General features: G+C 44.4%; 1 protein-coding gene across 1 annotated transcript; it reads right to left on the minus strand.

Moving 5' to 3' along the window:
• Positions 1–4,963: 4,963 nt before the first annotated feature.
• On the minus strand, positions 4,964–8,162 carry LOC136460230 (uncharacterized). Its single transcript, XM_066460017.1, has 3 exons — positions 7,706–8,162; positions 7,095–7,525; positions 4,964–5,227 (listed from the first exon to the last, which is right to left on the minus strand). The coding sequence occupies exons 1-3, from the start codon at positions 8,160–8,162 to the stop codon at positions 4,964–4,966; spliced, it is 1,152 nt and encodes a 383-aa protein (XP_066316114.1).
• Between the last annotated feature and the right edge of the window lie 5,039 nt (positions 8,163–13,201).

Genomic DNA, 13,201 nt, shown 5'->3' on the forward strand with positions numbered 1-13,201 from the left:
CTCCACCTCGCTCAACCCCTAAGGGTGTCTCTGCCTCGCCTAACACTGAGGCCATAGGCTCCATCTCACCTGACACTGAGGCCGTGGGCTCTGCCTCACTCGACCCCTGAGGGTGGCTCCGCCTCATCCGACATCGATGCCACGGGCTCCGCCTTGCCCGACCCCTAAGGGTGGCTCCACTTCACCCAACACCGATGTCATGGGCTCTGCCTCGCCCGACCCCTGAGGGTGGCTCCACCTCACCCAACACCAAGGCTGTGGGCTCTGCCTCGATCAACCCCTAAGGGGTGGCTCCACCTCACCCAACACCGAGGTTGTCGGCTCTGCCTCACTCGACCTCCAAGGGCTAGCTCTACCTCACTGGACCCTTGGGTTTGTGCTCTGTCTCACCCGACCTTTGGGGTGGAACTCCACCTCACCCGACCCCAAGGCCGGGGCTCCGTCTCGCCCGACGGAGACCCATACCACCGCCATCCACTCTAGATCCAAGCGTATGGGTCTAGATCAAAGCTCTAACACCTAGGAGGTGACCAGCACGCCCCGATATAACCCATGGCCATGACAGGCCATACCTAGGGACTCATATCAGGAACAGCATCGGGCGTACCGGTGCTGTTCTACCTAACCCACGTACGGGCACTGATAGGCGTGTCAGTTCACCACGATGTTTGTCAGGATGGAGTGGGGCACCATGATAGGGAGACAACACCCGCATATGGCACTAGTGATGTATAGGGCCGTGATATGGAGCTGTCCCTGTTGATGTCTACAGGGTCGATGGGATCTACATGAAGGAAAAGAAGGACCCGGTGATCCTGGAGGACCTCTTCTTCGTCTCATTCTCCCCTTTTCCCTCTGTTGTAACCCCTGCTTTCCCTTGGCCTATAAAAGGGAAAGTAGGGTGTCCCATTAGGGACATCGGACAGGCCATCAAACCAACGATCGCAACACATCACATCGAACCATCAGACTCGAATCCGATTAATCCACCAAACCCCGAACACGCAGCCAAGCAGCGATCGAGCTCTCGGCACCCATTCATTCCTTCCATTAGAGACCTAGGACATGCCCCACTCTTGACTATTTGTAACCCCTACTATGAACTTTTAGTGCTAGTAATACGAGCAGCAGCAATGAACTAGATGTAGGGACATTCTGCCTGAACTAGTATAAACCTTGTGTCCTCTTAGCACACCATCCGAGCTAGATGTGCAATATTAGAAATTTACTTGTTGGTGGCGACTCAAAACATCAACAGATATGGACACATATCACCAGCATATTATGATCAACAATAGATGAGCAATACAAGCAATGATCATAATAGACTAGTTCTTTTCAAAAAGCATTTTGAAGCACTTGAAATGAACCTTTTGCAAAACTTTTACCTATGTATACTAGTTGATCAAGCAAAGGTGTGCTATAGTTCAAACCACATTACAAGAATCAAGTATATTTAGCTCACTACGCAAAGCACAAAACCTTGACTCATTGAGAGGCTTAGTGAAGATATCGGCTAGTTGCTTTTCAGTGCTCACATGGTGAATTTCAATATCTCCTTTGATTTTGTGGTCTCTAAAAAAATGGTGTCGGATGTCTATGTGCTTAGTTCTTGAGTGTCTTATAGGATTGTTTGCAAGCTTTATGGCACTTTCATTGTCACACAATAATGGGATTTTGGTAAAGCAACATCCGAAATCTTGAAGGGTTTGTCTCATCCAAAGTAGTTGAGCACAACATGCACCGGCTGCAATATACTCAGCCTTAGTGGTGGAAAGGGCTACACAATTTTGCTTCTTAGAACTCCAAGACACTAAAGACCATCCAAGGAATTGACATGTCCCTAAAGTGTTTTTTTTATCTACTTTGCAACCGACATAATCAGAATCCAAATACCCAAGTAGATCGAACTTAGAGCCCTTAGGATACCATAAACCAAGGTTAGGAGTGTGTACTAAATATCTCAATATTCTCTTAACGGCCACTAAGTGGCACTCTTTTGGGTTAGCTTGAAATCTAGCACACATGCACACCCTAAGCATAATATCGGGCCTAGATGCGCACAAATAAAGTAGAGAGCCAATCATGGAGCGATATACCTTGATGTCCATGGCTTTCCCTTCTTCATTGAGATCAAGATGTCTATTGGTTGGCATGGGAGTTTTGATAGGCTTGGCATTCACCATGTCAAACTTTTTGAGCATATCATGGGTGTACTTTGTTTGGCTAATAAAATTCCCTTCCTTCACTTGCTTGATTTGAAAACTAAGGAAGAACTTCAATTCAAACATCATAGATATCTCAAATCTCTTTGTCATAATCCTACTAAATTCCTCACGAAAAGAATGATTAGTACTACCAAATATTATGTCATCGACATATATTTGGCACACAAATATATCTTTACCAACTTTGTGAGTGAAAAGGGTAGGATCGGCTTTGCCTATTTCAAAGCCTTGTTTAAGCAAGAATTCCTTTAGGCATTCATACCATGCTCCTGGTGCTTGTTTAAGCCCATAGAGCACCTTTTGGAGTTTGTAGACATGGTCGGGGAACTTGGGATCCTCAAAGCTCAGTGGTTGCTCAACTTAGACAAGTTCTTGAATGGGGCCATTAAGGAATGCACTCTTCATGTCCATTTGATATAGCTTGAAGTTGTGATAAGCGGCATAGGCTAGAAGCATTCAGATTGCTTCAAGCCTAGCCACCGGTGCATATGTTTCTTTAAAGTCCAAGCCCTCTACTTGAGTGAAGCCTTGAACAACCAATCTTGCCTTGTTCCTTGTCACCACGCCGTTCTCATCTTGCTTGTTGCGGAACACCCATTTGGTGCCAATGACATTGGTATTAGGCCTTTCCACCATGGTCCACATTTGATTTCTTTCGAAGTTGTGAAAGGGTCTAGCAAGTGGCCTAGAGGGGGGTGAATAGGCTTTTTTCTAAAATTTAATCAACTTATGAAAACAGTCAGAACAAGGAAACCTCCGGGTTTGAGCGTGGAGGTTCTGAGACTGAGTGTGGAATCTCCGGGGATCAGAGTATGAAATTGATCTACTGTGGAATTTAACAAATGAAAAATAGATCGAATGTAATACCAGCCTTCTTAGGGAGTATGTTGACCTATCCAAACAGTCGGTTGCACCTAGAAGATGAGGAATTCCTAGATCGGATGCAAACCCTAAAAATCAATCCAAATCACAAGTAATAGCAACAACAATAGCAATCACAGTGAACGCAAGGATTTATCCCATGGTTCAACTCGCCACAAAGGCTTATTTACATCCATGTTGTTGAGGTTAGCCACAAAGGCTATGGAGTCTCTTTCAACTCGCTCCTCTTCTCCAACCTATCACCAAGGCAATGGGTTAGAGGGTTCCACTAAGTCGCAAAGGGTAATACAAACTTCCCGGTGCTCAACCACAGCGGATTGGGAGCTACCGAGTGACTGCTAGCCATCTAGGAGCCAAGCTCTAAGAGTAACGAACACACCAAGCAGTTAAGGCTTCACCAAGTGCATAAGAATGGAGGAGAAGGATCTTCTTGAGCTTTCTCATGCTCTATAGAGCCAAATCCCTCAAGAAATCACAAAGATTTGAGCAAGGGAGTTGGGAGCACCAAGCTTGGGTGAGAGAGAGAGCTTCAGTTCAAGTCTGAGTGAATGAGGAAGAAGATAACCGTTGGGGTGAAGGGGTATGGTATAAATACCACCCACATCACCCACAAAATGGTCTGGTCAGATAGACCTTAGAGCCTCCATGTTTGAGCGTGGAGGTTCCACGACTGAGCGCAGAGGTTCCACGTAGGCCAGAGCAAATAAGAATTTAGCTCGGCTAGCTTTTTGTGGCTAGGATTATTTGAGTTGAATATGGAGTTTTGAGCACTTGGTTCCACCCAGCACACCATTAGTATCCCCCTTGATAGTACGGCTTGTCCTATGACTCAATTTCAAAATATAAAATGAATTAACATAGCTCTTTGAGCCGTTGCAAGCCATCGATTCAAGTTGGGGAATCTCCTCCTTTGTTTCTTTGCATCCACGATTAAAGATATTCTGTCAAACACTTGTCAAAGCCATTAGTCCTTTAATTATGTGGTCAATATCACCAAAACCCACTTAGAGCTTGATTGCACTTACAAGTTGTTGAGCTCTTCTTGCATAGCCATGATCCAATCTGTGTCTCCAAGTGCTTGTTCTACCTTGAGAGGTTCCAAGGAGAAAACAAAACGAGTAAAATTGACAAAAATTTGTTGAATGTGAACAAGTTGTTACCCCCTTTCGAAGACTCCCAAGGATATTGTCAATGGGATGATCCTGTTGTATTATTTGCCTTAACCTTGGATGGTCAATGGCATCTTATTCATCTTTTGGATCTTCATCTTCTTGCTCGAAGATTGGTTGTAAGTTCTGTCCATGAGCTGGAGTCGAATCAACTGCTACTAACTGGGTAGGCATGGCACTGTCGCACGGTGAAGTTGCAGTAGGTGTCTACTGCTGAACTGCATTAGGTACATCAGTGGAAATTGGTGCAGCAGCAACTTGAGGAACCTCCACTTCTGTAGCTTGATCTTCTTGTGGTCTAATATCGCCAATAGCTAATTGCTTGATTGCTTCATATGGTGGATCCTCTTTTCCTACAACACTTGAATCAACTTGCTCTACTTGAGAGCCATTAGATTCATCAAATGTCACATCTACCGCAATCTCAACTCTCCCAGAGGTTTTATTAAAAACACGGTAGGCGTGCTCATTTGATCCATAACCAAGAAGAAAACATTCATCAACTTTAGGTGCAAACTTAGAGGTTTTGGGTCTTTGATTAAGTATGAAACACTTACACCCAAATACTCTAAAGTAAGACACCTTTGGTTTGTTACCAGTTAAAAGCTCAAATGAAGTTTTCTTCAACTTCTTATGTAAATAGAGGCGGTTGATGGCATGGCAAGCGGTGTTGACGGCATCACATCAAAAGAGGTCCAGCATCTTGTACTCATCTAGCATTGTTCTTGCCATGTCAATGAGTGTACGGTTCTTCCTCTCTACTACACCATTTTGTTGAGGGGTGTAAGGAGTTGAAAACTCATGCTTGATGCCCTCTTCTTCAAGAAACTCCTCAATAAGAGCATTGTTGAATTCGGTTCCATTGTCACTTCTCACTTTCTTGATTGGAAGATCAAACTCCTTTTGTACTCTTCTAACAAATATCTTCACCTTCTCTTGAACTTGGCACTTATCATAAAAAGAATATCCAAGTGAATTGGGAATAATCATCAATAATAACAAGACCATATTTGTTACCCCCGAGACTTAGGTAGGCGACCGGTCCAAAGAGATCCATGTGAATTAGCTCCAATGGTTGCTTGGTGGTCATGATGCTCTTTGGTGGGTGAGGTACGCCTACTTGCTTTCCGGCTTGACAAACGCTACAAATCCTATCTTTCTCAAAGTGAACATTTGTTAGTCTAAGGATGTGTTCATATTTTAGATGTTTGGCTAAGTTCCTCATCCTAACATGAGCTAGTCGGCGATGCCAAAGCCAACCCATGCTATATTTTGCCACTAAACAAGTCTCAAGCTTAGCTTTAGTTTTGTTGAAGTCAACTAGGTAAAGCTTATTCTTTAATAGACCTGTAAAGACAATAAAGAAATCCTCCCTTCTAAAGACTTCTACACCCGTATCTATAAAGAGACAATTGTAGCCCATCTCATACAATTGAGAAATGGACAACAAATTATAACTCAACAAATCAACATGTAAAACATTTGTAATTGAATGCTCAAGGGTTATAGCAACTTTACCAAGACCAATCACATCCCCTTTTAAATTGTCTCCAAGGACAATGTTTTCATTTGAGTGTGTCATTGGGGAATATGATGAGAACATACCACTTTCTCTAGTCATATGATTTATACATCCACTATCAAGCACCCAACTTGATCCATCAGAGGAGTATGCCTGCAAAATAAGTTTAGTTCCTTGATTTAGGTCCCCAACTAGACTTGGGGTCTTACATGTTAGTCACAAGAATCTTAGGAACCCAAATAGAAGTGTTTCTATAAATATTAGTTTCCTTGCCAACATATTTGGCAACTACTTTTCCACTGTTGTTGTTCTTCAACACAAAGCATGATGTCAAGCTTTGTCAAGGTGCATGGGCCTTCGGTTGATATGCATACTTGTTCATAGTGCCCCACATTGATTCATTTGACTTCTGTGAAACCTACTTCTATTGAGACATCTTCTTCATAGGCTTGGTCTGATGAGGAATAGAATGGGTATCCTTCCCATTTTTGCGGGGCGCGGCACTACCGCAAACTGTGTAGGCTACTCTGCACCTATTCTATCCTTTCTCTCAAACTGCACACACTCATAGCCATTCACTATCTTTCTTCTATTTGTTTTGGCTCCTGTTGTGTGGCCTAGCCCATGCTTGATTGGGGGATTCCTTCCTTTCTTGTATTGTGGCCCTTTTGGTTCATCCTTCTTGTCATTTATTTGAGCCTTGCCATCCATGCATCCTTTTCCAATGATCTCATTGAGCCTAGCAATATTCTCCTTTCTCATAGCCTCCATATTTGCAAGGTTAGTAGAATAGGCATTCAAATCAAGATTATAATATTTTCCATAACCTTGACTAGTGGAGGGAGTAGAGGTTTCCTTTGCTTTAGAGGGATATGAGTTGCTATCCCAAAGAATGCCATATTACAGCTCAAGTTCTTTGTGCTTTTCATCCAAGTCACAATACTTTTTCTTAAGAGCATTATGTGCTTTCTTTGTGATATCATGGTCCTCTTGCTCTTTGACTAAGGCCTTGCGCAAGGATTTCACCTCACTTCTCTCTAATGCAAGAGCTTCCTTGCTAGCAATGTAGAGATCCTCTTGTTTGATAAGAGTTTTCTCTCTAGATTCTAGCTCGGCTTGGACACTCTCTAAATCCTCCATTAGCTTTGTGATGAAGAATTTGGTCTTTCCATCCAAATTTTTAGTTATGTAGTTAATTTCTTCATCACTAGATCCATCATCACTAGAGCTATCACTAATATCACTACTAGAGATATCACTAGGAGGTGGAGGAGGTTTGGCTTTTGATTTTACCTTCTCACCCTTTGCCATGAGACAAATATGAGGGGAGTAGTAATAATCATCGGATATGTTGTTGAAGAGCCTTGGTGTAGGGGATGACTTGTGGATAGCAACGGTTGCAATCTTCTCATCCTCTTCACTTGTGCTCTCTCTAGTTGAGTCCCATTCATGCCCAATGTGAGCCTCTCCCATATGCTTCTTGCTCTTTGTATGATTGGCCTTGTCTTCTTTCTTGTCCTTCTTATACTTGTTATCTTTGATCTCATATGGACACTTGGCAATGAAATGTTTGGTGCTACCACAATCGTAGCATGTCCTCTTCTTCTTGTTTGAAAACTTTCTCTTCACTACCTTGTAGCCTTGCTTCTTTAGTCCCTTTTGAAATCTCTTCATAAAGAGAGCAACATCATCAACCTTCTCATATTGTTCATCATCATTTTCATCTTCACTTAAGGATGATGTAGTCTCTACTTGCTCTTAGACTTGCTTGATTGCTTTTGGCTTGCTTGTTGAAGCTTGCTTGTTGATCTTGGACTTGCTTGTAGAGCCTTGCTTACTTGATTTGTTGGCCTTGAGAGCTACATCCTTGATCTTCATGCCACCTAGCTTTGCTTGCAACTAACCAAGCTTCTTCCTCTCATTTGCTTCTTCTCTTTGCATATCAAAGGTCAAGATCCTCCCAGGTACATCATTTGGTCTGAAGTACTCAAACCTCTTCTTATCTCTAATTAGAGTAACCACGGTCTCATTTCTTGGTGAATAAGCCTCTAACATGATTTTGACTACCTTGTGATCATCTAGCTCATCACCACCATAGCCTCTAATCTTGCCGACAATCACCATCAATCTATCAAATATCTCTTGCGGCCCTTCTCCATCCAAAATCACAAACCGGTTGAGCTTGGCCATCAACAACTCTATTCTTGCCTTTCTCACTTTGTCAACTCCTTTATGTGCAAGGTGCAAAGTATCCCATATTTGATTGGAAACATCAACACCCATCATTCTATTGTACTCAGCACCATCCAAAGCACTAAGCAACACACTTGTGGCTTGACCATTGAGATGAATAATTTGCATTTCGGTTGGAGTTGGATTCTTGGGATAAACTAGTGGCTCAAATCCATTGCAAACAACCTCCCAAGTGCCAGGGTGTAGACCTATAAGATAGGCTCTCATCAAGTGCTTCCACTTAACAAAGTTGGTCCCATCAAAATGAGGCAACTTGCCTATGGGAACATTAATGAAAGACCTCCGATCATGATTAGTCAAAGGCATAGAAGAATAGTTAAAGGATACGGCGACATATTTGTTGTTGGAGTCGACTTCGCCCTTTCCTTTCTTCTCCTTCATGCCCCCCTTGGTCACTTGGTAGGACTCATCATCATCTCTGTCTTTGGAACTACTTGATATCTCACTTGATGATGTGTTGATTGCCTTGGCTTCTTCTTCCTTCTTCCTAGCTTCTCTTCTTTTCTTTCTTGCTTCTCTCTTGAGCTTTCTCTCTTCTTTTCTTTGCTTCTTGTCTTCGAGCCTTTACTACTCCTTCTTCTTTTCTCTTGCTTCTCTTTTTGCTTTTCTTGCTGCTTTTCTTCTCTTTCTTTCTTCTTCATTTTGAGCTTTCTCGGCATCGGTCACCTCTAGTTGTGGGGCCGTGGAGTTGCTTGCTGTAGATGCGCTGAGCTCGCTGATGTCGGTCTTGTGTAAGCCCACGTCCTCTAGATCGATGTCCACAGGCTTCACACCACTAGATCCTCCTCTGAGCTCCATACCTCATGTGGTGAAGCATACACAAGGTAACCCGCTCTGATACCACTTGTAGGATCTCTAGTTAGCCTAGAGGGGAGTGAATAGGCCTGTTAAAACAAAACTTGAACAATTGTCAAATTTGATCCGCGGCACTGCCTGTGGTAGAACCGCCTAATCCAATGTCTTCTAGGAGTACTTGTCTTCCATTAAACACTAAGTACTCAAGAGAGGACACTAAACTATATAGTTCTATCGAGCACACCCCAAGGAAGAACTCAAAAATCCACATTTTTCCATCAGAATCATAGATGAGAGAATAAAGCTTACCACATTCTTAAGTCATTTCTTACATCACTTTATTACAGTACATAATATAATCTCAATTTATGATAACAATGGAATATAACAATGTTATCAGAGTTATAGAGGAAGCAAGATTAATTTAATGACATGGTGGAGCATTAACATAGTGGACATTTTTATACAAGAGATGCAAGCAGATTTTACATCTTTTCTTATAAAAACATTTAGTGAGAGTTATAAATAAACACTATGGTCGTAGCATGAAGGAATCCTTTCTGAGCCCACCAGGAGGTTTCCACACACAAGAGTCAGCTCTAAGTATCCTCCGATCACCTACAACAAGGGGAATAAAACCCTGAGTACTCGATTGTACTCAACAAGACTTACCCGATAGGAGGAAAATAAAAGACTCTAAGGATATGCAAAGCTTATTTAGCTTGTGGGTTATTCCATCTGCAGAAGCATTACTAAACGTGCATCCTTATATTTAATTTTATTAGCAGTCATCATTAGTTCATTAACTAACCATTTTATGTAAGCACCTATGCTACTTTCAAGTAGGTGATAAGCAATTAGAACCATTTTATTATCTTCCAAGTTCTAGTTCTTACTACGGTGCTAGACCATAGCCAAGTCGGTACCATCTCATAGAAATGATGATTCACGAATCAATGTATCCCAGCTGGGTACCCAGAAACACATGCCCTATTTATACACCAGGCACAAACAAGACCAACCCATTCCACTCCTATCAAGGGGTCTAGGTCCCCGTCCAAACTTGGACTCCAAGCCCCCACACTTGAGACCCGGTCTTAGTATGGTGCTTAGACCTCCATCTTTCCCTGCCTCCAATCAGTCGGTCCGGAAAGAGCCAGAACCCACGACAAGAGCGTAACGAGCCTTCCCGCTCCCATAAGCAAGTATGTGCTCAGGATAATAAGTCTGTGACCTAACTACCATCCACAGCAATGGACGGTCCTCAATCGACACGGGCGGAACAAGGGTGTAATCCGAGTCTAAATCCAAGTACCATTCTGCCCAATCCTTGATGCCTAACCAAGTCTAAATCCAAGTACCATTCTGCCCGGTCTCCAATTATCATTCATATATATTCCATGTGATAGTAATATAATAACAATAATAATATCTTTCCTATCTCTCATGAGTGACAGGTAATCACTCTACTTCTACCGAATCCTATAGCAGACAAATCTACACAATCCTGACATACTAGTAGGACACATAGGATAAGAATATATATATATGCAAGTGGGTTTTCATTCAACTCCTTAAAACTTAATGCATAAGCATAAAATAAAGTATAGAATAATAGGGGTTATGCATCGGGGCTTGCCTGGGCAAGATATAACCAAAGATTAGCATTTCATCATAGTGACACAATCATCAAGGTGTCATCTTTTTCGCTACTTTAGTCGATTCCATGATCCATCGTTGTTCCTATTATGATATACGTGGATGCAACGTAAAGATGCAATTAATCAATGGTAACTGCAACTCTTCAAAATACGATTACATTCCACAAGCTAATAAGCTAGGTTTACTGACTAACGTACTAGTCTACGTATCCACATCGTCAAGTAAGGCTTTGTCTCCGGAACAATGCTTAATTCTAAAATCCCAAGGTGTTTCGGCATTTTATTGATTAAACATATATTTTTGAACTAGGGCTCATTTAGCTGCCATAGCAAACTAATTATTATGGAGCTACAAAAATTACAGTGAACATCTAATAATGTTAGAAACTTACTATGAAAGTTTCAGAGCCAACACTATCACCAATTTATCACAAAAATTCCTACAAGTTTATATCTTATAATATTAAGCATCTTAAATTAATTATATAACTCCTAGAAATATTATAAAACTATATGAACAAAATATACTAGCAGATAGATCATGATTTTAGTAACCTCACAAAATTGGTTTCACAATTTTTGGCCAACTACACAAATTTCTATTGAATTTACAAGTTTACCTTTAAAACTAAATTATAAAATGCTTTAGAAAACAAAAGGGCCGGTGGCAAGCATTCGGCCCAGTAGACCCGATGGCCCAGCACAGGCGCGGTTGTCGTGCGCGTCACGATGGCCCAACATGGCCCAAGACCGGGAGGCCTGCGCACAACGGCAGCTTTGTAGAAAAGCCCCTGTGCTTTTAGATAATAACATGACTACTATGCGCACTATTCCTATAGTCAGTAATCTTGCAACTATACCCTCGGATATTTTCACCTTTACCATGGGGAGGTCCCTAAGGATCCCCTCGCACGGCGGCGTGGCGGCCGATGGCATAAGGCGGTTACGTCGGACAACCTAGGCGTGCTACGACAGAAGTAAGGGGCCAACCATCATCTACAGCTAAACGCACAAGAATGGGTGGTGGTTAGGGACTTAGAGGCACACTATCATGGGCTACAGCGGTGATCCGTAGCGGCGGTGTGACTGTTCCGATGACCTAAGGTTCTATCGGGGTGGTAGGGATAGCGGGTAAGCACCAATGGCTATCGAAATTTGTGTTGCGGTGATGGTTGAGGCAAAGGAGTGCCGAGGTGGCCTGGCCACGTGCGAGCCACCGGGCATGGTGATGCTCCAGGATGGACACCCATGTGTCACCATGTCTCTAGTAAGTGCCCTGGCCAAATGGTGCGAGCACCAAATAGAGGAGGTCAAGGCAAGCTCATGGATACAAACAATTGAGCTAATTGGGACCTTACCCCAATTTCACTGGCACAGTGGCGCACCTAGCCGGTGATGAGAAAAACTAGAAATTTGCCGCTAGTAGTGCTCGGTTGCGCCAAGGTGAGGGTCGGGCTGCTAGCTGGCTTTCTTGTCTAACTACGGGAACGCCAAATTGAAGTGTGGTGACCCAAACCGCACGTATTTATCGTGCGAAGCGGGCGGTTCTATCGGCGACAAGGGTAGGTGGGGGTGGTAGCTCTTCAAGGCTATGCCTACTTTGGTCGAGGCTGTGTTAATGAAGTGAGCGAGGGCACTGACACCGTGACACGGGCATTAGTGCGACGTGACTACGGAGGCAGGCAGTGGCTCGGTGAGTAGGTGATTCGAGCGGCGGAAGGATTGCCACATCGATAAAATGAAGGCTGCCGTGACTCTAGCTTGGCGCCATGCATGGCCTAGCCAGTAGCACACACGCAATAGAGATAGTGCCATCGGATAAGGCTAGGCAGTGGTGCAGGATTGTAGAGAGCATGGACGCAGTGGCGATGTGATGATGCCGGCAGCAGGGACAAGCCCACACGTGTGATGGTGAGAAGGGCAGCAATGAGGGCAGTAGCGCACGACTAGCAACAGGCGTCGTAGTCAAAGGTGGCCAAGCCATGGCCATGCTGTAGCTAGGCTGAGGGCGGCCACCATTAGCTTACCCCACGCACATGCGTGGCCAGAGGTAGCCATAGTGTGCATCGAATGTGGTGACCATGCACTCTTGGCCGAACAGCCAGACTCATAATGTCAATGGGGAATTCCCTGTCAGGGGTTACTGCCCCATCCCCGTCCCTGCGGGGGCAAATTTCCCCCGTCCCCGTCCCCGCTCGAGGATTTAATCCCTGTGGGGATCCCCATCCCCGCATCAACCCCTCCCCCTCCCCGCTCGCCCGCGTAGTCCCCTCCCCTCCCACACGGTCTCTCCCTCCCCCACTCTCTCTCTCCCTCCTTCGATGGTCCTCCCTTTCCCTCCAACCATGCTGGCGACCCTCCCTGCTCCCACCATGGCGGCGCCCCTCCTCCCTCTCCCTCCAACCATGGTGGCGTGGCTCGATCATGGCGGCGAGCGTAGCCCATCTCCCTCGGCGGCGTGCGTGGGGGCATGGATCCGCCCCCACCTCCTCCCAAGCGGCGGATTTGGCCCCGACCCTATCCCCGGCGGTGAATCCAGCCCCCAGCCCCCCACCTCGTCCTTGGCGGTAGATTCAGCCCCCACCTTGTCCCTGGCAGCAGATCCAGCCCCCACCTCATCCCCAGTGGTGAATCTGGCATCCTCCTCCCTAGCGCAGGTGGATCTAGCATCCTCCTCCTAGGAGCTGAGGC

The sequence above is a fragment of the Miscanthus floridulus genome, chromosome 6 (genome assembly GCF_019320115.1).
Source record: "Miscanthus floridulus cultivar M001 chromosome 6, ASM1932011v1, whole genome shotgun sequence".
Taxonomy (NCBI): domain Eukaryota; kingdom Viridiplantae; phylum Streptophyta; class Magnoliopsida; order Poales; family Poaceae; genus Miscanthus; species Miscanthus floridulus.